Source organism: Dryobates pubescens, chromosome 30 (genome assembly GCF_014839835.1).
Source record: "Dryobates pubescens isolate bDryPub1 chromosome 30, bDryPub1.pri, whole genome shotgun sequence".
NCBI lineage: Eukaryota > Metazoa > Chordata > Aves > Piciformes > Picidae > Dryobates > Dryobates pubescens.
The window spans coordinates 7,962,116-7,988,994 of record NC_071641.1 but is presented as its reverse complement, the minus strand read 5'-3'; the positions used below and the strand labels follow the sequence as shown (position 1 = coordinate 7,988,994).

Genomic DNA, 26,879 nt, shown 5'->3' with positions numbered 1-26,879 from the left:
TGGAGGAGGTGATCTCCTAATGTCCCTTCCTCCAGCCCTCTTGCTGAGTGAAACCTCCCATTTGTGCCAAACCCTTTATAAACTCTCAATTTCACACTGTGCTGCTGATTAGCCTTTATGAAGTGTCCTTTCCAGTTTGTGAGAACCCACATTCACACTGATGAAGAAACGTAGGCTGGGAATTAGGTTGCTAGCCATCAGAGGAGCCAACTTCTGGGAACAGCCTTCTGTTATGAGTAATAAGAGCAACAATAACTCATTTTAAGGTGGGACTTAATACATGTATGCACAAGGCTATGATCTGATTCCTGCAATACTAACAGGACAGTTTCATCAGCTGAGAGTTCAATCCTGCACTGAAATCCCTCCAGAGAGCCAACCAACCATGAATCAAAATCATACTAAATTACTCTCTCCTCCATTTGCTTCTATAGCACCAATTCCCAGCTGTGTGTAAATCAATGAAAACAAACACACACACACAAAGCAAACATCCTGAGATTATATCCACAGAAAATCCTGTGGTTGCACTTGATCTCTGTGATGGAAAATCAAAACATATTTATATAACTAAGCACATTGCTCTGGGGCACTATATAAATTTATGTTTAACTAATCACTTCTGGCTCATTCTTCTGTTGCCTCACTGAACTTTCCACCCCTACCCATCCCTTTATTTTTCCCTTCTCTCTCATAGCAAGCCTCGACCATTTTTTTCCCCTGCTGCCAAGAGGACTTTTGGAATGCCAAAGTATTTTTCCAGATACTTTTGCAGTGACAGGACAAGAGGGAATGGACTGAAGCTTGAGGAGGGCAGATTTGGACTGGAGACTGGGAAGAAATTCTTTACAGCAAGGGTGGTGAGACAGTGGAACAGGTTGCCCAGGGAGATCGTGGGTGCCCCCTCCCTGGAGGTGCTCAACTGCAGGTTGGATGAGGCCTTGAGCAACCTGGTCTGGTAGAAGGTGATGGTGCCTGTGGCAGGGGGCTTGGAATCAGTTGATCTTCAAGATCCCTTCCAATCCAAACCATTCTATGAATCTATGACAAACTACAGATAACAGATCAGATATATTTGTGGGATTTTGTGAAAGCCTAAATACAGAAGAGGTTTCAAAACTCTGCCAACACTCTCTCTCTCTCCTTTGCAACTTACACAGACCAGGGTATACTGGGGAGTCACTTATACAACCATATGTGCTTGTCTCATCTTGCCTTGAGTCCTATGGTAGCAGATTTTTGGTGGAAAGCCAAGCTATGGCATAGTTGCATCTACTAAAATTTTACTCCTGTGTACACTCCTGTGGTACACTGGGGATGCCAACTATCTCTGCCTGCATCTTAGAGAGTGGACACCAAAGAACTGGTTCATGGGTTCGGGTGACTTGTCACTCCTTGAGATCTGGAATCTCTCTTGTACAACACAGCTGCAACTGGTCTGCAAAAAAGGCTGCAGAGGTTTGGGCCTTGCTGGTACATTCCTCCTACAGGCTGGGGTTTGGTTTACATTGGAGGACGCCCATCAGGTCAGCCCTGAGAAAGTGGTGTGATGCACTCACCTGAGCTGCTCCAAAGCTGCCAAGAGCTGAAGGGCCTGCAATTTAGCACTGCTTTCCTAACCGTTCTCTTTAGGTGACACAGCTAAGTGTCAAGGGCTTGTCAGTTTCAAATGTGCTTGATCTACCCACATTAGTTCCCCCACTCCCAGCTGATTCATCATCTCTTCACCTGCCCTTATAAAGTACAGCCTCAAATGAAAAACACAGCCATGACAGTTATGTGGAGTCCATCCTTGCTGAAATAGAAGAGCTGTATCTATATCTGGGTACCACAAGATCATGAGGCTTGGGCAATTTAAAGCAATTAATTTTCCCAATCCTTTAATTGGTCATGGCACACTCCTACTCTGCCATGACTCCAACATCCTTGTGTTGCTATGGGGGATTTAGTAGCTACCAGAACTCCCAGAGCTCTCTACAATATGAGGAAAATAGGGCAGACTTTTGCAAGCTGGGCCTTCCTCTGTGAATTAAAGCTTCTTCAAAGGCCAAAACAGACAGCTATCTTTTCTTTCTGCCTGCTGGAAAAGAAGCTCTACCTCCTTTCCACTCTCAGGAGAGTCCTTCCACTACACACACTGGCACCTTGTTTTCTTCTACCATGGTTATCTACAGAAGGTGACAATCACTGGCACAAGGACACTGGAGGAACACACATTCCTCTCACTATTAATGGTGCAATCTGCATCCCACAGCACATCCAAACAGATCAAGTTTTACCAAAACAGCCTTAGAACCACTCTCCAGCCCTTCCTACATGGACACTCAGAAGAACAAAGTCTCATAATCAGCTTTAGGTGGTAAAGGCACCTGGAATTGTTAGAAGAGTAAGACCATCCTGCAGGCAAAGAAACAGATTGCAACCTCCAAGTGAGTCTGAACTTGAAAAGCTGGCCAGGAAACAATTTCAGAGATTAACATGTCACAATCAGGCAAGAAAGCATAGCTGCACACCAAAAAGTTCAGTGTGCTACAGAATGCATAAAATCTAGTTATTTCCTCTGAGAATAATCACAGAAAACAGCAAAAGAAAAAAAGGCTTAGTTTGCACAATGTAGCACCAAAACTGCTGCAACTCTGGTGGAGGAAAATAAATTCTGGCTGTTCCTCTTCAAATGGCAGATCATGCACAAGGCAGAGGCATGCCAAGATAACAGCAACACCAAATACAAAATGCACACCAGCACTGAGTTATCACTAAATATTTGAGCAATGATTAGATAAAGTCCCAGTAAAATTAACCCAGCTGGCATTGCAGTGTATCCTTACAGGTGGCTGCAATGCCATCTGGCAGACTAAGACTTAGCACAGCCTACCAGGTGTCCTCCCTCTGACAGCTGTGCCAACTAGAGGTTCAGAAGCAGGCATTACACTGCACCTACAGCAGAAGGTCACACAGGCTAAAACACTCAGGCACAGCTGAATGTTGACTTCAGTGTCCTTCACCACAACTGACAAACCTGAGCCTTTGTGATGCAACTGCTCCTACTGAATTTATCCACATTTCCAGATGCTCCACGTGTGCTTGGCATCTAGGAGTGACTTCCACATATTGAAAAAAAGTAAAAGTCAGCAGGCAAACAATAAAATGAAGGATCTGCAGGGCTATCAGCACTCCTGTGCTTTCCTCACTCCAGCTGATGATCTGTTTGAACAGTTAGGAATCAACAAGCAATCCAAAAGCACTGTATCTAGGGGTCAACCTAAACTGGGCATTCATATACACTTTGTGAAAGTAACTACTAAGACCTAAAGCCAAAGGTTGCCACCTGAATAAATCAATAAGGCACAAAAACAGATATAAGGAAGAAATTTTTCACACTGAGGGTGGCACATGATGCCCAGAGAGGTGGTAAATGCCCCAATCCCTAGAAGCTTTCCAGTTCAGGCTGTTTGGGGCTCTGAGCAACCTGCTCTAGTTGCAGATGTCCCTGCTGACTCAAGGGGGTTGGACTAGGTGACCTTTAAAGGTCCTTCCACCCAAACTATTCCGTGCTCTATGACTGTGTGCATACACAGCGCTGTTCAGTGGGCAAGTTGCGTACCTCCTGGCACTCAACCAGCTCCAAACCGGCAGACACAGAGCACACTGCTACTGAAAGGCACTTCACGGGCACACCGGTGCCAGAAACCCCGGGGCTCCTTGCAGAAGCAGTTTCCCATCACGAACTGCAGAGGCTGACCCCCGCGGCATTGCACAGCCCGCAGCCCGAGGGCCTTCTTTACACAATCCTGAGGCTGCGAAGCCCACGATGACCAAGCCGGGTCACCGCCAAGCCGCCCAGCATCGCATCGCATCGCATCGCAGCCCGGCCCCAGCCGCTTCACGCTGAGCGGCTCGGTCGCTGGCAGCCCCGCGCACGCAGCGCGCAAGCCACGCGGTTGCCTGGAGACGCCCGCCCCGCCCACTCTACCGCGCGCGCCCATTGGCCGCCCGCAGCGCCAGGAGCGCGGCCAACAACCCGGCGGTCACCGCCCCGCCCCGCCGATTGGCCAGCGCACGGATCCCACCTGCGCGAGAGGCCGGCCCAAAGGGAGCCCGGGCTAGCAGGCAGCCAGCCGATTGGTTAGAAGCCAGGCGAGCGACGGGAAAGACCCCGCGCGACGCGCGGCAGCCGTGCGTGCGCGCTCCCCTGCCGGGCTGCGCAAGCGCCCTGAGGCGCAGCGGCGGGGGGGAGTGGCAGTTGGCTTTCCCGCGCAAACGCTTCTGTTCCCCCCCACCATCACTCTACCTTCAGCGGGCTCGCTCCCGCCGTCACGGAGGCTTCGCCCACCGCCTGCGAAAGGTGGCGGTGGCAGCGTGTCCCCGGAACGGGAAGCGCGGAGCGAGGGAAGGGACGGAACGGAACCAGCCGCGAACGACGAGCCGTAGTCGCGCGGGGCTCGTGCGCAGGCCTCGCGCTCCCCCCCACGTCCCCTTCCCCTGGGACCGGCCCCGCGCGCGCCGCCGCCTCGCGCCCCAACCGTTGCCCGCGACCGTTTCGCCTCACAGACCCCTTCTTTCCCGCCCCCCCCCTCACCCTTCACACCCCTTCCCCTCACGACGGCCCCCACCCCGGGGATGGCCGGTCCCTCCCGAGCGGCTGCGGAGAAAGAGGCAGCAGCAGCGACGGCGGGAGGAGGAGGTGGGTCGGGTGGCTGGGAGCAGTGAGAAGGAAAGGAGCGGGCCTCGCCGCGGCCCCGCAGTCCCCCGCGCCGTCGCTCCCCTCACCTGCCGGCGCCCGCGGCCGCCTCCTTCTTCTCTTCCCTCTTTTTGCTTTTTCTGCCCTTCTTTTCCTCCTCTCCTTACTCCCCCTAGGTCCCCCTTCTCCTCTCCCCCCTCCCTTTCTGGCTCCCCCACCCCCCGCCCGCACCCTCGCTCCGCCTCAGCCGCCGGCTCTCCTCCCGTATTGTATGTTTCAATAGCGATGGCGGCGGCTTCTCTTGAGGGGGGGTGGAAGGGGTTTCCTCCCGCTCCGCATACCGCCTCTAGGAGGAGTCACTGCAGCCCGGGCCTGCAACAACCCCCCTATCGCTGCCGCCCTCCCAGGCACCGCGCCGCTCCTCCTTGCCCGGGCCCCAGGGCTGCCGCTGCCTCCTTCCCATAGGCACCCCATCTCCGCCTTCTCCGTCTCTCCCCCACCCCACGCAGGCTCAGCAGAGAAAGAGCACCCCTGACCCCAGTTCCCAGGAGCTGCGGGGCTGGCGTTAGGGGGGAGCATAAAGGGAGAAAGCCCGGCTCGCCATCCTTTCCCTGCTCACAGGATGGAGGAGTTTGGAGCCATAGAGGTTTCAAGGGAATCTCAGCTTGGGCCATGCTAGAGGACAGGTTTTGAGGTGTCCTCCGCTCACGCTGCCCGGTTTTTGTTCGGAAGGGAGCCGCCCATCACTCCATCCCTTAGGCAAGGTGACCTGCGTTATCTTAGTAGGGCGCATCGTATCCAAATGTTCCAGGATCCCCAAACTGGCTTAAAACGGCCATAACAAAGGGTGCTGGCAGTTCTTTGTGTCTTGGAGCGTTTAAAGCCTTCACAAGCTTTTCAACTCAGCCACGAGGGCTGCAAACTTCACTCGCTTTCTAAACGAAAGCCGAGTTTTTTCTTTCCCTTGCAGTTACAGGGATTCAAGGGCTTGAGCTCTTATGATACGCAATAAGCGATTGTATTACAGTTCTCAATGTGTGTCTGTTGGCAGCGCCAAATACGTGATCACAGACTGATGCAAACAGAAGAGTGCAGGGCACAGATCAACTGATCTCCGGGACATTTTTACATGAAATTTGGGTTATATTATTATTCCTGTGCAAACATCCTGCATTGTTACACTGATTTTACCCAAAAGATACTTGGGGGCGATCATAATGCACTAGTTGAGAATACTATTAACCCAGACCTGCCCAACTCACCTGCAATGTGACTTGAGAAAGGTGGTTGAGAACAACAGCAATAAAGAGGAATCCATCCTCAGCTCTGCCTTTGTTACTATAAAAAAATCCTCATATTCACTGTCTTCCCAGAGTGTGTTTTTAGCTCTGCCAAAGTAAACTTTGTGTCTGTGTAGACTTAACAATTCATAGATGGAAAAAAAGCAATGAGGTCTTCCTTTCAGGTTATACTGGTTGTGGACTCCATCATCTCCCAAAGAAATAAGGTGGGAGCTGAGAATCCGGGGTTTCCTCAGCTGTTCTGTGACCGTGGGCAAAGCATTTTTACCATGGTAGCATATTAACTGTCACTAAAATAGAAGATCCCCTCCCTCTTTCTAAACAAGCCATTCAGTGAGTAAGTGATCTAAGGATCTGTGGATTAATCCTTTGAGTCTGCTCTCATTCTTGCTTCTTTTTGAAAGCAAGGTAAAAATTCCTTGGAAGCATAGAGGAAAAAAATCAAGTGTATGAGTTTGAATTATGTCGCATGTAAGGGGAAATATTATTTGGATCTTTCCTGTTGAAATTTTGAACTTAAAAAAAGGTATCTTTCTAATTTTAAGTGTATTGAAGCATCTTGGGAGGAGTACAAAGAAGATTTTGTGCAATCAAAGCATAAAAATGGAAGTGTAGAACCCATGTGGAAAAGGAGGGAGAGCATTCAGTTTTTTCTATTTCCAGGGACAAGTTATTGCATCCAATAATCATGGATGCAGTACATGGCTTTGTAATTAAAAAAAAAATAAAATCAAGCTGAGACAAAATAAGAATTGCAAATGTTTGAAAACATTCCCAGTTTGGTAAAGATTAACATCAAATAGTTGCTCTGTGATAACAAGACTAATGTGTAGGAGGTCTTTAAAAGGGGAAAAAAACCAACCCTCTCTTCTGCACAAACTTTCAACATTAGGACAACTCACTCTGTTTACAAAACATATTTTTTTCTGTTTACACACAACACTCTTCCATCCAGGCTGTTTTCAGCCTTAATGTTGTGGTTTTCACATCCACCACTAGATACACACTGTTCAGATGGCTCAGGTGAAATAAACTGATGTCAGGGTGGGGCTCCTCTTACGTAGTACCATCAAATGGCCCAGCCTTAAAACAGACTTGCCACATCCAGCGAGTGCTGGGCTGCAGCCTCCTAAGGTTGCTGTTTTGTTCCCTGAAATAAGAACCTGAATTCCCTCTGTTTCTTTAGCACCTCCACCAGCTGGCTACCAGTTTCCACACTGTCGCTAAGAGCAGGACGTCTGAGGAGTAGTCATGTCCCTGAGCAAATCACTTTTGCTGCAGTAGAGCAGGTATGACAGAAGGTATCTTCTGTTCTGCAGCTGGTTTCTGCTGTTCACATTATCTCTGTGGGCATTGCAGCCTGGGAAGAGTTTTTGTGTTCAAGAAAGGCACCAGCATGGAGTAAAGCTGGTTCCTTGGCTATGCAAGGAGTGGCCATCAAATCCCAAATCATAATGCCTCCTGCAGCAGGATACTGAAGGAAGCAGGAATGTCAGAGGAGTATAATGGAGGTCAAAGACCTGCATAGTGTATCAGTGGTTTAAGACACAGAAGGCTTGAATTTTAATGCCATTTTCCCTGTCATTGTGACTTTTAATTGTCCCATTAGAAAGTAAGTGCCAGTTCTGTATTTTCCTTAATGGACATGGCTTGTCCTTAACCTAAACATTGACAGCATTATGTGTATGGTTTATCTGGAAGATTTTGACTTGCTTTGTGACACAAGAACAAACAAATTTTTAGTAGAGCAGACCAGATCAAGGCAGCATTTGGACAGAGAGTTATCATACAGGAGTTGTTCTACAGGGACTGTTCTTTTGGAACAGCCAGCTCCTTTAGAGCAGCTGAGCTGCATGGGGCTCTCTCTTCAGCTCAGAGTTTGCTGTCAAACACTGGCTGCAGTAAAAGAGTAGGTGAGATGAAGCATTGGCAGGCGAGTATCTTTACAGATCCTGTCATGGAGAAGACAACTGAAAGTCCAAGACATTTAGTCATATTAGCTGTAACTTTCAGCCATTTAGGTCTACTTATTCAGGAAGAATTGTTGCTAAGAAGTGTATTTCAGGACAAACATGTGCAATGCTGGATTAAGAGAGAGTCTCCCCAGTCGGCAGGAGCACAGTCTGCCCTCACTAGGTTGTGCAAAGCCCATCTGCCAGTTGACTTCCAAGTGCAAATACAATCTGTTCCTTTGTCAAAATAAACAACATCTCTATTGACAGAGCCTTCAGAGACTGCTGACTGCCTAACTGCAGCTCCTGGAGAAACAGCCTGTTTATGGCACTTTTACTTTTTGGACAGAAGCTGTTATATATCAAACATTGCAATGAATATTTCATAGCTTCAGAACCAAGAGAGGCAGCTTTACTCCTGCTTAGGCTGGCAGGCATCCAGGGTTGTCCTGGCAGTACGGTGGAGTCAGGCACTCTGAAAGCTCGCTCTTGTGGGCCCTACAGAATCCAGGGATTTTGTTGTCTCATTAGGATAACCTCATATGATCAAAGTTGATCTGTGTATCTATTACAACAGCAGCTAACATGTAAGATATAATAACTGAGCTCTGCAAACTGTCTATACTTCTGTAATGACTTGACTTTCCCCTGCTCTCTGAGCCATTTTTTGACCCCTCCTTCACCCTCCACACTGCTTATGAGGTTATTGCACTATTAGGTTTTGTGCAATAAGCAGCCACAATAGTCCTGACTTTCTGGAGAACACTCTTACAGTAATATTTTTTAAATTAGATCATCCCATCTACTTCAGAATTCAACATTTGTGTGTGAGAGAGATTCTGAACAGCATTTAAGATGTCTTCAAAAGCCACAGATTAGTTGAGACATAAGCAGTAATCAGAGAGGTCTTTTCCTGCCCAAGCAGCAACTGATTCTAAACATTAAATGCTGCTTACTAGCTAAAGAACTACATCCTTTTTTAAAAGGAGTGTTTGAATCCTTTTTACTTAAACACATCAATGCATAAGTTATTGTCTGGACTCAATTAGTAAGAATACTAATGTAATACAAATATTTGAATAGCCATGTTTACTCACAATAATCCTGATTTATTTTTATCAAATGGAGATTGACAACTCTATCTTTCAGAACTGCAGAAGGTGCTATTTGTGTTCAGCTGAGGAATACACTGTAGGATTCCTCTCTACAGCTCAGAAATTATATACAGAAATGGGTAGAGCACAGGGAGAAGTGGTGTGGTGACCACAAGTGTGGAATGGCTTCTCAAGGGGCAATACGAGAAAAGACACAGCTGATTCTCTTGGCTTGTAGCTCTGTGCCTCCAGAGGAACACAATTTTGACATTAAGTAGTAAAAAACAAAATGAAAAATAGTTCAGCTTCTGAATTTGAGGAAAGCTGGCTGGATAAAGCAATAAATTTGTGAGGGATGTATTTGGCCACAGATCAATATAATAACCAAGCCCTGTCAATCTACCAGGCAGAAAATCCTGCATCTCTGTATCCCATGTGAACTTCTTGAAGCAAGCTATTTGCAAGAAAGTGCCTGTTCTTTTCCTATAGCACAGCCACATCCCAGCAGGTGTCTGGGGACTTTGGATGCAATTACGTTTTGAGTTTGGCATTTGTTTGTTGGAGGAGCAGAGCTGCAGCACTGTGTCATTGACCATCAGGCCACTCAACTACAGATCTCTCCAGATACATACTGTAGGACACTTTCTTAGTGAACTGGCATCTAAAACTAAATCGTATTTCACACTTCTCATGATGTTGCAAAGGAATTTTCTTGGTAGCTATGATCATTTTTTTCCTGTGTTAGTGAAGGCATTTGTCCCTTTGCATTTACACCCTTTAGTATAGTTTAGAGTTATGACACACATTTCCTTTGTCCTCTCTTGACATTCCTCGATGGGACCATTAAGCTCCCAAGTTCTTCTCAGAGAAACTTCACAGGACAGGTCAGCACTGCTTGTTTGTCTGATTTCTTGGTTGTTTCTCAGTTTGATTTAAAACAGTCCATTTACATTATTAATGTAACTATTTTCTCCTGCTAACTACAGAGCCCTCAGGGAAAATAAAAGTAAATCTCAAGCTGTGACCTATGAATAAGTGAAGATGCACTGAAATGAGCCTACCTTTGGGTCTCGTGTTTATCCGAGGCAGTGCTCAGCAAACCTCTAAATCTTTGATTTATTGCACAAGTGTGGAATTTTACTGCTCTCCCAGGGTATAACGATATACATCCAGAAGCTATCAGTTTTATAAAGCAAAGGTGACCTTAAAGCCTTAAGGAATGATGAAGCTCACATGTTTCTAAAACATTCTCCTTTCCAAGTTACAGTATCACCAAGGTTGGAAGAGACCTCAAAGATCATCAAGTCCAACCTGTCACCAAAGACCTCATGACTAAACCATGGCACCAAGTGCCATGTCCAGTCCCCTCTTGAATACCTCCAGGGGCGGTGACTCCACCACCTCCCTGGGCAGCACATTCCAATGACAAACAACTCTCTCAGTGAAAAAACTTTCTCCTCACCTCAAGCCTAAACTTCCCCTGGCACAGCTTGAGACTGTGTCCTCTCTTTCTGGTGCTGGTTGCCAGGAGAAGAGACCAACTCCTTCCTGGCTACAACCACCTTTCAGGTAGTTGTAGAGAGCAATGAGGTCTCCCCTGAGCCTCCTCTTCTCCAGGCTAAACAATCCCAGCTCCTTCAGCCTCTCCTCATAGAGCTTGTGCTCAAGGCCTCTCCTCAGCCTTGTTGCCCTTCTCTGGACACCTTCAAGTGTCTCAATGTCCTTCTTAAACTGAGGGGCCCAGAACTGGACACAGTACTGAAGGTGTAGCCTAACCAATGCAGAGTCCAGGGGCACAATGATTTCCCTGCTCCTGCTGGCCACACTATTCCTAATGCAGGCCAGGATGCCCTTGGCCTTCTTGGCCACCTGGGCACACTGCTGGCTTATGTGTAGGTGGCTGTCAATCAGCACCCCCAGGTCCCTCTCTGGCAGCTCTCCAGCCACTCTGACCCCAGCCTGTAGCTCTGCATGGGGTTGTTGGGGCCAAAGTGCAGCACCCGGCACTTGGACTTGTTGAATGCCATCCCATTGGACTCTGCCCATCTGTCCTGTCGGTCGAGGTCCCTCTGCAGAGCTCTTCTACCCTCTAACTGATCAACATCTGAACTAATCAACATCTGGTTGGAGCATCCAAACCCATTCCTTTTTCTGTGTAACTTAATGCATCAGTCACTGTTAACCATCCAGATCCTTGAGGATTTTGCCTCGTGATCCAAGGCTCATATTTATACTCAGAGCAGGTCAGGAGCAAGGCACTTAACTTCTCTGTCTGGCAACTGAAGAGCTAAGGGTTTTTCAGGTAATCACTTTCATTTCAAGGGTTCATTGGTGGTGAGTGAGTTCCCTTTGGGCTAACCCAGAAAAGAACCTAAATGTGTAGGAGAGGAGTCGTCCAGCGCAGTCCCTAACCAGAGTGAGGAGGGTGGGATGGGTGTTCTTTAAGCTGTCTGTTCTTCCCCTTTGGCTGCAAAAGGAGCCAGGGGAAACTTGCTTCCATGTAGATATCTAGTTTTCACACACTGAATCACAGAATGTTAGGGGCTGGAAGGAACCTTGAGAGATCATATAGTCCAACCCCTCTGCCAAAGCAGGATTACCTATGCCATGTCACACAGGAGTGCATCCAGGCAAGTTTTGAATATCTCCAGAAAAGCAAACTCTACAACCCCACTGGGCAGCCTGTTCCAGTGTTCTGTCACCCTCACAGCAAAATTTTTTTTTCCCCCTTGTGTTTTCATGGAACTTCTTTGCCTCGGCTTCCACCCATTGCCCCTTGCCCTGTCATTTGGCATCACCGAGCAGAGCCTGGCTCTGTCCTCTTAGCACTCACCCTTCATAGATTTCTAAACATTAAGCAGGCCACCCCTTAGTCTCCTCCAAGTAAAAGAGCCCTCAGCTCCCTCAGTCTCTCCTCATAAGGAAGGTATTCCACTACCTTAATCATTTTTGTGGCTCTGCACTGGACTCTTTCAAGCAGTTCCCTGAGGTCCTTCCTGAACTGAGTGTCCCAGAACTGGACACAGTACTCTAGATGCAGCCTCACCAGGGCAGAGTAGAAGGGGAGGAGAACCTCTCTCAACTTACAGACCACAACCCGACTAATCCACCCCAGAATGGCATTTGCCTTCTTGGCACAAGAGCATGCTGCCAGCTCATGGTCAACCTCCCATCCACTAGGACCCCCAGGTCCTTTTCCCCTTCACTGCTCTCCAACAGGTCAGTCCCCAACCTATACTGATACCTGGAGTTGTTCTTTCCCAGGTGTGAGGCTCTGCACTTGCCTTGTTGAACTTCATTCAGTTCCTCCTTGCCCAGCTCTCCAGCCTGTCCATGTCTTCCTGAATGGCAGCACAACCTTCCAGTGTGTCAGCCACTCCACCCAGTTTGGTGTCAGCAAACTTGCTGACAGCACTCTCTGTTCCCTCATCCAGTTCATTGATGAATATATTGACTAGAACTGGTCCCAGTAGTGACCCCTGAGGGACTCCATTAGATACAGGTCTCCAACTACACTCCATCCCATCGACCACAACTCCCCGACTTCTTTCCTTCAACGAGTTCCCAATCCACCTCACTACCTGGTCATCTAGACCACAATTCCTCAGTTTAGCTGCAAGGATGCTGTGGGAGATGGTGTCAAATGCTTCACTCAAATCAAGATAGACCACTGCTCTACCATCATCTACCCATGTTTTCAGATTTCTAAAGCTAGAGGAGGGGAATGTATCACTGCAGGGTGTAGCACAGCCATTATCATAGCTGCCATGGTATTCACAGCCAAAGGCACCTTCCTCCTTACTACCATGCCTTGCCAAAACCAAGCTAACAGGGCAGATTCTGTTATCCCCACACCATCTGCTAAAGGCTCAGTCATCTGCTTTGTGGGGGTTTCCCTCCCATGCATCAGCAGTTCTTAGAAACTGAACAAACGTTTTACTTCAGACAGGGTCCCTTAGCAAGTGCTGCTGACTAGGATTTGAAGCTAGATGTACACCTTGTTGTTGATCCTCATGGTTCCAAGGAAAGCAGGACAACACACAAAGGTGATACTCATGGTCATTTCAGCATGGGCACAGCTGGAGAACCAGTCTCTGCTTTCCTCTGGTTTGGGCTTTGTCCCCTCTCTTTGTGTTTGCTCTCTGTTGTACAATGTGTGTGGCTTTGTGGTTTATGACTGAGTAAGTCATGCTGTAAGAAAGAGCTCCAGTAAGGCTGCTCATCAGTGGGAGGGCTCCCACACAGATTCCCCAGTGCCCACTCATACAGCACAGCTGATGATGCTGCCACTAAGTGGGACTCTGTCCTCTATCCAGCTGTCCGTTTTCACAGCACTGGTGATAACAGCACTTTAGAGACTTCAGTCTGCCAAATCGGTTGAAATTTGCTCCCTAGTTCCATAGGTACCGGGGTGACTGGTGAACAGCAGATGGCGTGAGTGCCTCAGGATGGTAACCTAAAAACCATCCCCAGATAGCAAGGTGAGCTGGAAGAGAATCTCTGGTTTATGATCTGCATGAGCCACCATTTACAAAAGACAGAGACTGTGTGTAAATAAATTGGTGTTTTTATAAAAGGCAGAAGGAATTATGTACATCGTGTGTAACAAATGCAGGTTGTGCTGGAATATGTACAGCACCCAAATTAAAATAGAAACCTTACTAAAGCACTGACTCAAAGGAGTAAAGCTTCAACATAAGGCATGGGGAATTCAGACTCCTCTTGGAAAACAATAGGATAACACTTGAAATCTGGTGTCACAATTCCCACTGCATAAACCATCCAGCCCAAGACCTTGTTCATTACCCCCTGACGTTTTCCAGAAGTCCATTCCTCAAACTGACTTCCTCCTGAAGGAGGCTAAAGGATTTCAAATGGCAACATATAGCTCTTGGGTAGCAGTTTCCATCATAACACAAAACAGTACCTCCAAACAAGATGAGCACTGCTCTCTTTACCTGATAAAGGAATACTGGGTGATTGAACACACAAATTGTCCATCTTTCACAAGAAGGCAGAAGTGTCTTGAAAGTGCCTCAGAGATGGTAGCAGCTTTACAAAACTGAGCTTTACTTACTACTAAGCAGTGATCCAGCAAGTTAAGTGCCCTGCTAGTTTCCAACACAGGTCATGGAAATCAGTGGATTAGTTAATGGACATGGGAAATAGATAACTGAGGCACAAGTTTTGTTCTGACATGAACATTCCATAAGCCATTTTTCATTCATACAGATGGAAATCATTTAGCTGAATCCCCTTCCTTTGACATGTTAAGTGTTTAATCCTTTAGTGTCTCATTAATTTTTTTCACACTGAGAAAAGACTTGCCTAAAAACTTAACAGTGGAAATATTTCTAAAGAAAGCCAAAATCATTCCAATATTTCAACTCTGTTACAATCAGTAACTCCTTATGGCACAGCTCTCTCTGCTTTCCTAAAACATTGCTAGAAATGGTCAACATGCAAGTCAGAATTTCCAGGATTAAAAGACAAAGCAAATCAGTGTTATCACTTCACCAAGGGAAAAAGTGGAAAAGCAAAAGCCCATTTTGGCTGAAGAAGCTACTAGTGAAATTGAAGAGATTGTGGAAGAGAACAGCCCTTTGTTGTCCTCACTCTAGCAATTATTTAGTGCAGAGTTCTCTCAAAGGCCAAAGCATGCCAAGTGGCTAAACTATGTCAAAAGGAGTTGAAACATCTTAGAATCAGCCCAGTGACATTACTATTCCTGGTAACACAGAAGGATGTTACAGCACTTACATTAATGAATGCCAAATAACAGTGGATAGTTAACACACAGGCTGAAAAGCTCAATATAAAACGTGTAAAAAGTGTATTCAGATTTAAATGTCTCAACCAGCATTTAAAGAGAAACACAGTAACAATGCCCTGTCAAGATCTACTATTAACTCATCACTTGACTCCAGGTATATTAAATAGTGTACATTCTGTGCCACCAAAGGAAGAAAATAAGTGAAATCTCTTGTAAAAAAACCAAACACATAAACCCAAAACAAAATCAATGAAACCAGCTATGTAACAACAACCAATTGCTTCAGAAATCATTCTCCTGCAGGGATGAGGTCAGTAAAGTTCGACTGCTGTTGGCTGATGAGCAGAGGTGTGACAACAAATGTCTCAGCAGCAAAGAATTTGGTGTCCAAATTACAGAAAGATGAGAAGCAGGGGCAGTGCCAGTGACACAAGCATTCCAGGTGTGGGGAAGGTACATCAGGGAGATCTTTCATCTGTCCCTGTGAGGACTCTGAATGCTAAGGAGTAGAGCAGGTTGCATTGGCACCGTGTTCCAGACCAGAAATGTGGCTTTAAAGCAGACCTCTTCATTATGCCCAAACACTGTGCTTTGGCTTACAGGACAAAAAGAGTCTCTGAACAGATGAAACTGAACCAGAAGGTGAGCTCCAGCAGCACGCCTCATGTCCCAACCACTTATGGCACTGGTTCACTAACTTCACTAACCACTAGGTCAAACTTAGAGCAGTCAAAAATGAAGCCTCCTGAAACCAGACAGTTCCCTGGCAGGACCTGTTTTGTTCCTCAGACCTGCTTTTCCTCACACTGCACAAACTGGTAAGGTAGATATGGCCTGTAACTGGGGCACTGCAAGTTGTGCCACTGTGACAGCCACAGGCTTTCCCTGTAAATCAGAAACTCCCTCCCACTACTGTGCTGCTCAGCATCTGGAAGCAATTTTGCATCCTTAAACACTATGAGAAGGTTGTGCAGTCAGGTTATTCTACCCTGTCTCAAAGGGGTGATCTCAGTCCTTTAACTGGGGCGAGTGGGACACATGATTGGGGCAGTGCTCTGCCCCAGTTTGCCCTGTCTTCAGGTGTAAAATGGTGAGAGACAAGAAGGAATAACAGAGAAATCCTGTAGATTACTTTATAGGAGTAAACAACCCAAAAGGGTTCAACTGCTTGGTCTGTGGCACTGTGGCTGGTGCGCAACACCAAGATAAATGCAAATCTTCGCAGGAGAGGAGAAGGGAAGATTTACTGAAGCAATGTTTTGAAACATTAGTGTGAGAAAACAATGGAATTATCACAAAATGGAATTTCACACTCCCAGCAACCCCCCACCAGAGACAATGGACTGACAAACCACACGCAACAGAACACAGGAATATGAGTTCTGCTTCACAGGCTTCACAACCAGACCTCTCTTACCTACCATTGTTACCTCTAATCTGCTAAACTGTGTGACAGCACTTCAACAGCTACATTTTGCAGCAAAAGTAAGTTCAGTAGGTTTTCTTATAAAAATAAATAAATAAATTGCAATATTCTGACTAATTCTGAGCCTGTTTTAAAAATAAAGAACAAATAAACAAGCAAGCCGAGAAACTCCTTAGAAAGCTACAAGGCTAAACTGGTCTGCTACCCAGCATCTCAAACAGTAGAAGCTTTACATTTAGCTCCAAAAACTACCAACAGACAGCTACAATCTTCATTTGTGTTTTGCCATGGTGTTTTTGTCAGATCAAACAGTTTGACAGAGAAGGAAGGGGTACAGGAAGGCAGGGAGTATAGCAGGAAGGATAAATAATCCAAGCGAGGAGGAAAATGATCAAAATGTGTCCAGCAGAGATTTTCTGGGAATGAAGAAAAGAAAGCAGCCATTTTGTCTGGGATGAAAACATCTGGAAGCAATTGGGACAAAAACAAGGGAATGGGAAAAAAACAAACCTCCCCAAAGTGTTAAAGAAAGGGAGACCCTCATCCAGCAAAGCATTTGCACGTAGGCTCAGTGGGAAGCAACCCCTAAAGATAAGCTGGATTTAGAGGCGGGAAAACAAAGCAAAAGACAACATTGCTTCAGTAGGTACCTACCAAGAGCTTGCTGCTTTCAAGAAAACCCCCTTCTTGCTGCTTCAAGAACTTTTTAACTAAGCCTGAGATTTTGGGCTGCTGAAGAGGACACAGCAACCCTTGCCAGATTAACTGCTTTATGGCAGACCACCTAAGATCAGAAGAGACCATTTTCAATCCACTGGTCCCTAACATAGCCCTTTTGAATTTGCTAGAGTTTTGGAGAGACCATTCTGTCTGGGAGAGGTCACTGGTACCTGGTCCCTAGGCATGGCCTGTGTGGATATGTTTTCCCCCACTAAAAACTGGTTTGCCTATGGAAAGCACCAGTCTGCTACTGAACTCAGGGAGGAAAAAAGAAAAGAACAAATCACACTAGGAATGTCCTTAGGACATTTTAGGTGAGGAACTTCTACAAACTTATTCCAAAAGCCGGCTAAAACATACCTAGAAAACAGAACAAAACAAAACACACAAGAAAACAGAAAAGAGCAAACAAATCACACCCAAAATCACTGATAAAAAGAAAAGTAACATTATCAAACTATATATAGAATTGTTTCCATTTTTAAAAAGAAGATTAAAGCACACCCACTGCCTGCAGTTCTAGTCAGGTTCTTCCTCCTCCCCCCACAAAAAAAAAGAAGAGTAAAAATAACAAATACAATAAATTAACCCTTTCACCAGCACAGTTCTCAGCTGACACAATTTCTTCCCCTGCTACACTATTGACTGAATACAATCTGTTAGAAGGCTAAAGAGAAAACTACAATTCTTCAGCTGCAACTCCAAGCAGAACTTCCCCCCTCCCCCCTTCCTCTTTGCAGTCCTGGAGTTACTTTAGCAGAGGCTTTCCCTGCTCTGAGAGGAGGAGATGGGTGCTGGGTGTAGGCATCCTGGTCAGAAGGTCAGGATTATTCCAGCTGAGCTGGCAGAGGGCATCTCAACAGAGGTTACTGCCTTTGTGGGACTTGCTCTGGTTTTACAGGCATCGCTTTGAACTTGCAATCAGTGCTTTCTCTCTGAACTGTAAAATCAATTGCTTATCATTTAGTTTTGCAGAATGATTTAGATCATATCGTCCATTAACTCTGATAACAATGGCCCTGATTCACCAGAGTACTTACACATGCAAATGGCATCATTTAGGCCAAGGGGAAGCACAGGCTCAAAGTAAAACGTGTGTCGGTTCTTGGGACAGTGAGATTCTGAGGGCACTTGAAGTAGAAAGTTTGAGTCAAGTTGGTAAAATATGTACTCAATCTTAGGGGGGTTAACATAAACTGCTGTGGTGGAGACACACTATAGAGTCCATGTGAATGGAATTTAACCTTCAGCAGTGGGAGCTGAGTAAGGGATGCCAGATTTGCCTGGCAGTTGGTATGAAGTGTCCAGAGTTGTATATTCTGCCCTTCAGGCAGCTGGAGAATGTCCTCTGTGCCCCTTAGTACTTTGCCAAACTTCATTTCCCTTCAGTGAATATATTACAATGTGTAACAGTGGAGTTTAACCCCCCTGATCCTTATTTTCCATCTGGAAGCACATCTGTTGAGGGGTGCCCACAAAAAGGGCTGTAACAGGCCAGCAGAATAATATTCCTGGAGGGCTCCAGACAAAATACATCCAGCGTGCATGGTGGAGACTAAAGCAGAAGCACAGGAAGCAAAGGAATTATTCAGTGAAACCAGATTTTTTTCCCCCCACATTTTCCTCCTCTGCCAGGACTTCTAATGGCTTCAGAATCCAGAATGGTTTTCCTCTTTTCAGCAAAAACAATGTAGGGGGGAAAAAAGAAATGCAATTTCTTTATAATTTAACAGGAGAAGAAAGTTAGTGATGAAAAGGTTAAAGATGGAATCATCAATGATATAGGCAGAAGTTCATCGTCTGGTAACCAGAAAGGGTAGCAAAGAGGTCTGTCATGTCCCCTCTGAGCAGCACTGTGAACTGAACAGGGGGGGGTTTCACTGGTGTTCTACAGATAATTGTTCAAGGTCTTCTGTCTTGGATCAAAGAAAACCCCTCCGAAATACTGTCCATGTCTTGCACTTGTTTGCACAGCAGCTGCTGGAAAATTGGCTTAATTCTTCATCTGAAGACTCTGACCACAATAATAGAGTGAAGTGAAACTGACCAAAGAGAAAGGATATAAATGGTGTTGTTTTCAAGCCCTGCCACTGACCTCTGGGAGTAAAGAGAAAGCAAAGCAGAAAGCGCTGGCAGGCGGAGCTCCCGCAGCCCCAGCAGGCAGCATCTGGGCCCAGACTCCTGGTGTGCAATAAAGAACTCTTCCCAAGCTCCAGGGAGGAAACTTGCAAAATCTTCAGGAAGGGCCTTCTTCTCCTTTCATTCTGCTGTCATTCCCCAGGCTTCTCTGCCCTTGGACTTGTCTCACTTTTTGGCTATTAGCCAGGGAGTCTGACCCTTGAAGTAGCAGACAAAAGGTTTCACATGAAAGAGGCCATGCAGAATTAAGTCAGCAGCAGTGACAACAACCCAGTTACAGGTTTTAGTAGGGACAGATCTTGACACTAAACTGTACATTCAGCATGGTGCAGGCCCAGCTTCTACCATTTGGGTATTGAAATGCAAGGCACAGATATCTGGGCAGAGCAGCTGATGAGTAATCTCCACTGATTCACAACCTCTAATTTATCCCCAGCAGCTGAGAGCATTGTATCACCATCAGCAGCTGGAGGAACAGCAGCTTGGAGCAGTTCCCTAACCTGCTTCAGTTAAAAACAGCAGGCTGTGGACTGCAGCCACCACAGGGATGCTTTCCATTTCCTGACCTTTATGACAGGAAAGCAGGTATCTCACACATACTTTTCCTCCAGTACTTGTCAGTTGTCTTGCACCTTCTATACTTTGGTGCAACTGCTGCCAATAATCCCAGTTCCTTGTCCTCTCTCTCAGTGTGATGCTCAGGACTAATGCCCAACAGAGGCAAACCTTACAGAGAGGCACGCTGGGGCTGTCACAATACCCACACATGCTAGGCACCAACAGCCTGCACTAGTATCACAGGCTGAGCTCACAAAAGCATTGAAGTGCCTGCTTCCAAGAGAAATGCATGGGGATTAGCTACCTCAGTGCCTTTGAGGATAAGGTCTAAGAGCTGAATTCTCAGCTGAAGTCTATCAGTCCCTTCTACCAGGATGCCAAAGAAGCTGCTGGCTTCCAAATGAAAGTAGAAGTTGAACAAATTTTGAAGTCAGTAGCTTCTCCTCCTAAATACCAGTCTCAGAAAGGTTTAAAAATGCTTTTTGCTGCATCAAACTCAGCTTTTTAAGGGTATACCAAAGGGAACATTGAACAAGTCTCAGGAGGACATGAGCTCTGCTGCACTAATAAGCCCCTTTAGAACCCAGCAGCTAATCTGAAGCCAAACCAATGCTATGGACAGAATGATCTGAGAGAATGAAAAAGGAAAAATGGAGTGAGGATGAGAGCATGGGCTGATACTCTCTGTGTGTGACTGTGTTTTGCTGACAGAACCTGGCTGAGCCCTGTGGAGGCTATGGCACCAAACTTGTTTTTTGCATTGGTGTGTGTCAGGAGCATAACTGCCAATAGAAGAATCATGCCGGAGCAAAGCTAGAAGCAAAGCAAACTTCTGTCTCTCTGCCCCTTTTCCCCTGCCTCTTTGCTGAAAGAAGTCAGGTACTTCCAAGAGTTCTGGCAACTGCATTTCATTGTCCTCTGTGCCTCAGGCAGAAGCCTCCTCTCTCACAAATACATCAGTTGAAAACCATCCCAAGAAACAAAACAGATACAGGATCACCTGGAGACTGTTTACCTTTCAGTAGCAGTATCAAGACAAGGTAACAGAGGCATGCTCTGTTTGCTGTTAGATCACACAAACCCACATGAAATCAGCCCCATGCAGTGCACTCACAAACAACAGCTATAGCACAAAACCACACTCCAGACACCAAAGGCAACAGGAGGCATTGGCAGGTTCCTCCAGGGAGCTACAAGTTTTTGAAGATTAACCATAACCAGCATTTATGGAAGAGACAGAGCATTCAAACCACATACCCTGTGGGCTGAGCACTGAGACCAGAGTAGAAACTCACTGCTGCTCCTCCTACAACCTTCCAAAGCCAGGGCACCATCAGTATTGCAGATTGGGTCTTCAGTAACTGGCTTCAAGGGTGTGCTGTTACACCCCCACAGCTGTGGGGCACTCCTTTAAATAAGGCCCTTTCCATTTAGCTAAGCTTCCCAGCTGCAAAGCCTTGTCACAGGGGGCTGGGCCTTTTCTTAATGAGATGTTACTGAGAAAACAAGCATGAGTACCTTGCTGCTCTGTGTTTCATTTTCTTTCTGTGCCATTTCCACTCCCAACACCCTGAGCATCTCATGAAAACATCACGTGTAGAAATGTTTCATCCAAAGGACAATGTTGGCACAAGAAGGAATGGTAGTAAATACTGTGGATTGGTTTAGGTTGGAAGTGGCAAGGAGTTTCCTAACTGCAATAGCAATCTGAGCTGGGAACAGCCTGTGGGCCAGGAAGGTGAGGGACATTGTGTGGTAGAAACCTCACTGCTTTTTAGATGAAGAGTCAGTAAATGTCTGAAAGGGTGAGGTGACAAATAGGGCTGGTCTCAGTTCTGTTGTTCTGTGTACAACAGAATCACATCTCTTCACTCTGCCATTTTACCCTGATGGTGCTAAAGGCTGTATGGAAACAGCTGGGAAAAAAAGACATTTAATAGCTCATAGAGAGATGAATAACTGAGTATAGGAGATGGTGGTGACCACTTCAGCTGGCAGAGCTGTAAGCCAGGAGAAGCCCACGATCCAAGTGGTATAAACTACACAGTGATGCTGTGGGAGAGGGCACTGACCTCCTCCTGTAGCAGCACCATCGAGCAAAGAGCAGGACTTGAGTGGAGCAGTCTAACTAATGAATTGCCACTTGTGTTTCTCTGTTGGGAGCTTTAAACATCTTCTCCCTGCCCTCTGAAAATCTGGGGCTGCAAAGTGTCTTTCTGCTTTCACAAAGGACCAAGGGAGCAGATTGAGGCTTCCACTGCTTTGCTCATTTGCTAAGGAAAGGATATTGTGACGTCCACTTTAGCCTGACTGTAATTTTTCTGGAAGGGTAGTTTAGACTCGAGACAGTAACAAAGGTAGGTCAAGAAGGATAATGAAGAGGTGCATATGCAAATGGTAATGACGCACTCCGCAAATTAGCATGCGACCTTTGGTTAACATTTCAAAAAGCCACATGGATTGATTTCTCTAATAAATGTTCATTAGGACCTCGTTGAGGCACTCTGCCATATGCTTAAATCTAAATGAGGCTTTAATTAAACTACTTGCAGGCCTACAATTTAGAAAGGTGTTAGAATTTCTTGCCGTTCAGGGCTTGTTGTCAGGAGGGTTATTCCAGCTCATGGGAGCTGCTGGGTTTTATTTGTTGTTATTTCCAACTCGTTGGAGCTGCTCAGTTCTTGCAAGAGGCTATAAGAGATTCTCTTTGTGCTTGGTCAGCCTTCTCCTGGAGAAGGTTTTGCTGCTTCTGCATGGCCAAGGAGCAGCCTTGAGAGGAGCTGTTGGAGGCTGCTTTTGGCTGTCAGGATCTGATCAAGAAGCAGCCCCCGTCTGATGATTATTAGTCATGCCGTCTCTGCGTTCCCAGCATGCAGCAGCTACTGTCAGGTTTTCCAGCAACACCTTCATTTAGTCAGCACAGAAATGTTAATCTTTCACTTTAATAAACCATACAGAATGATTTGAAATATTGGTGAACGATTCCAGCTCTGAAAATGAAAATGACCTTTGAATCTATACAGGGCAGTTCCTCTGGGCACTTGCAATGCAATAATTTATTAAGTTCCTGTATCCATCATGTGTGCACAAATATCATGTCAATATTACAGCTGTACTCCACGACAAGGTAAGCATAATGCAGACACAGAATTATACTGAGAACTGACAAATAGGGAAGAAGGGACATCTAGTATTTTCTGTACAAAAAAACACCATATGCAGCTTTTTGATAATTTGTAGAAATGCATAACTTTGGGCATTTCAAAGAACATTGTATAAAAATAAATATTCTATGTACAGTAACACACAGAGGCCAGTCCAGGGTTAGAATCATCACTGCAAAAGAAAACATAAATGTGTGTTAGTTCACCAACAGTTAGTGGCAGCTCAGCAGGGGCAAGGACCACTTCATGGGATGGAAGGACAGTGGGACAGTGTTATGGAAGCTGGCTCTGGGGGCTCCAGGAAGAAAAGTATGGTGCTGGATCTCAGCAAAGATCTTTTCACTCCCTTAGGCAGCGAGGGTGGAGGGTTGATCTGGGCTGACTCCACCTGCACTTTTTTCCCACCTTGGTGGCCTGAGTGCTTAGCACTTAGGCACACAGCAGGTATGGAAGGTGGGCTTGACTTAGAGAAAGGTACACAAGAGACTCAGCAAGAAAATTCTTATCTACTTGGTTATTCTGTTAATGAGAATTTTCTGTTCATCAGGCTAGACCCTGCAAAGTGGTGTAAGGGCCTATGGGACCTGTCCTGCACTGCAGCCCAGATGCCACGCCACCCCTCAGTGTGAGCACTGGCAGGCCTGGTGCCAAGAGCCCAGCAAAGGCATGCAAGGCACCAAATTGCACCTTGTGTGCTCTGCTAAAAACAAGCTGTGAACCTCTGCCCTGCCCCACCAGCCTCCCCAGGCACCTGGGGCATGTCAGCTCCCAGCCTCTGCAAACAGAGCTGGCTGGGTGGAAATCTAGTCTCTGCAAGGATTAGAGGACTTCAAGGCCATGCAGCCCAGAGGCCACAGGCACAATTCCCTCCTTATTAGCCCATGAAGCTAAACTACATTATATGAACAAGGAAGAGTTTTGCTTGCTGCTTTTTGGGGTTATGGTCCTGGAGATCCCATCCATGCCTCCATAGCTCTTTTGTTCTTTGCCAGACTCATACAAAATCAGCAGCAGGACCTGCAGCACTGCCAGTTCAGCACAGGCACAGCATTCCCAGGACTATTTTACCTTATTCCAGCAGCCTTGAACTGGAAGGCCATCTTCCCCCTGAAAAACAGATGGATGATATAGCAGTTTAGGACACAGAAAATAGTACAGAGATTGAGGAAAGAAGATGTGTGTTAAACTCTTACAGCTGCAACAAACAGTCTGAACCAGGGTTGGAGGAATAGTCTGAATGATATTCCTCATCCCTTGGGGTGACCCATACTTCTGGCTGATGTAACCAGTGGAGCTTGAAGCAAGGGCTGGGGCTGAAGAGGGGGTTTACCTGCAGGCCATGAAAAAGGACTTATGTACACAAGGTCCATAGGCTTGTTCTCATTCCTCACTGAGGAAGGTGCTTAGCCAGACTTCCCTAAAGGAAGCAGAGAACACAGAAGGTCTCCTGCCCAGCCAGAGAAATACCACAGGAAGTTGGCAGTGGAAAGCATGAGATGGCTGGGTCTGTGTCCTCAGGCTTGCATCTGTAACACTGAGGATGTAGGCAAACCCCAGAGGCAGCACTAACCTTGGGTCCTAAGGAGGTGGAAAAAAAAATGGAAAAACCCCACCATTCTCTCTCTGCCCTGTCAGTTAAAGGGCTTGCTTTATCTCATGAGAGACTGCCCAGCTGTTCTCTCTTGCCTCTGGGAAGATCCTGCTCCACGGAAATTAGGAAGGCAAGCAGCTGGGCAGCCCCTGTGTTGGTTGAGGATGTCTCAGATGACTCCTTTAGAGAGGACTCTTGCCTCAAAAAAGTGGAATTTCTGCAAAGATCTCCCAGTGCTTCTGCAGCCCTGAAGTCTTGGGCTACACATGCTGTGGTGGGCATGTGGCTACTTTTATTTGTGGATACAATCGGGGCTGAGACTACATGGTTGGGAAATGCTTTTGTGAATTGCCGCCTTTAGTTTCATCTCAGCACAGTCCTGCTTGATGTAAGTCAGTGATTGAATGCTCTTGAGCAGGAGGTAGTCAGAGGTAAGGAGCTACAGCTCTGATAGGGGAAGTTCAGTACTTGTGCTCTGTGTTGGGGGGGATTCATGGGCTGTTGCTATCCCCCAGGAAAACTCAGGAGCAGGGAATGAGCTTGCACAATGCACGATGCAGGCACCTCTCTTCATTCACATGACTCAGGTCTCAATTCTCCAGCTACTGCATGAGGAACCTCCCAGTGGAGAAGGGGAAAGGGAGAAACCCCAAAGAGAACAGCAGATGCACAGCAGTATATTGAGACATAAACTGACTGCTACAACCATATTGCTTTTCAAATGCAGTTTTTAGGCGATGGTCTCCTTGCGACAGTTCCTCCCGCTCCCCCCCACTACATGGAAACCCTGGGTTTGGGGTGAATTGCTGGGTAAACTGTGGTGCTCCCATTGGTACACTGGTGGTGGTAGGAGTGACTGGTGTAATGCATGGCAGAAGGAGATGGGGGGGTTAGGTGTATGAAGGAATGGGAGGCCAGGGAGTTGCAGCTGAGGGATCAAAGGAAGTCCAGGGTCACAAGGAAGTGTTTGTTGCAGGTGATTTTGCCAGGAATGGAAACACAACATGCTTAGTAGTACTGAGCGTTAGTTCGTGGCCTCCACAAGCTGCACACATGGATGTGTCAGCTGGGTGCTAAGCTTTTAAAGTAGCTGGATCAAAAAAACATGCTTATTCACATTCCCAAGCTAGCTCACATGCCAGAACACTCACTATCTATATTTTAAAAGCATCTATAGATCAGCAGAGTTTCTGGCAACTATCCCTTAACAAAAGTCAGCATGGAAAGAAGTGTAGGCTCTAACATGTCCATGAGGGGCGAATCCTAACCAAGAGCAGAGACAGAGAAAGGTGAAATCTGCCAGGGCAGTGGTGAATCCTTGTGCCTGGGAAAGCATGTGCCTCATTCAGCCAAAACTTATTGCCTAGAATCCTGGCATTTATCAGTGAGAGACAATAGACATGGTTCAGTGTCTTTTATCCTCTGGGGACTTGTTCTGGGCTGGTGTGATTTCACCTGTGGGAGTGGCAGAAAAATTCAGTGCTGTAACTGACTGAGACTTTGCAAGTGGCCAGCATTACAGTCACAGCCCAGAAAGACAATGGCAGTGCCCAAAGGACAAAGTGTTGGAAGGGAGAATGATGTTGGCTCATCACAAAAGCCAAACAACAAGGGATATTAAGGGCAATTTCAGGGCTAGTTTCCTGGGGAAACCAAGAAAGCCTTCCAAACTAAACATGGGGTTTATTCTTGGGTTATTCTCAGGACACATTTTGTTCCAGCTAGTTGAACTAATTAATACCCCATTGTAAGTGGCATCAAACACCTTTAAGTGAGCATAAAGCTCGGAATGACCATCTCCAAGCAAAGAAACTCATGCCAAAAGGTCAGCAGAGTGCAAGTTTCAGTATACTGGGAAGTTGTTGAAACTGCTGTGAGGAGCAAAATCCTCCCCTGAATGCTGCACCTCCAGAAAATCTCAGAGTAAATGAATAGATTGGTGACTTCTAATAGGCTCCTTAGAATTTAGTTGAGATTAAGTGTTCCTACAATAGTTGGGTTAAATGAGGCCCTAACACAATAATAATCCTTTAATACTTGATTATGATGGATATCAGGAAACAGGCAGTTTCACATTCAGCTTCTTGGATGCTAGAGTACCATTTGGACTTCTGGGGATAGTCACAAATAGGAGCTATCTAGTAGGACTTGAGGGAAATGTGTCCAGTCAGTACATTTCACATGTGCTTGCTAAGAGGATGACCTTTTTTGCAGTCATCTTAATGTATGTGGTGACTGAGGTAACACCAAACGGTATCAGACTGTGCTGGCCACATGTGAGCACTTCAAACCAGAGTTAATGAAGGACACAAGCATTGCAGGTCCTTGCTAGAAAGCCAAGCCAGTGCAGAGGCAGGTTTCAAACAGCTCTAAAAGTCAAGGCAAAGGAAGAACTGAAGCTGTAAATCAATCCTCATTCCCAATACATTTTTTTTCAATGCCACAAGCAATGCTGCCAGCAGCTGTGAATGGTGGGGTGA

General features: G+C 46.2%; 2 protein-coding genes across 2 annotated transcripts in view; both read right to left on the bottom strand.

Annotated features, from left to right (window-relative positions):
* Positions 1-4,848, bottom strand: part of LOC104298685 (core histone macro-H2A.2) — a 32,745-nt gene extending 27,897 nt beyond the window's left edge. Inside the window, exon 1 of the mRNA XM_054174701.1 lies at positions 4,771-4,848. The gene's annotated coding sequence lies outside the window, so the exon portion shown is untranslated. The remainder of the gene's footprint in view (positions 1-4,770) is intronic.
* Positions 4,849-22,576: 17,728 nt separating this feature from the next.
* Positions 22,577-26,879, bottom strand: part of COL13A1 (collagen type XIII alpha 1 chain) — a 65,121-nt gene continuing 60,818 nt past the window's right edge. Inside the window, exons 38-39 of the mRNA XM_054174720.1 lie at positions 23,877-23,915; positions 22,577-22,980 (exon numbers count right to left, since the gene is read on the bottom strand). Of these exons, the coding sequence (XP_054030695.1) occupies positions 22,978-22,980; positions 23,877-23,915 (42 nt within the window). The 3' untranslated portion in view covers positions 22,577-22,977. The remainder of the gene's footprint in view (positions 22,981-23,876; positions 23,916-26,879) is intronic.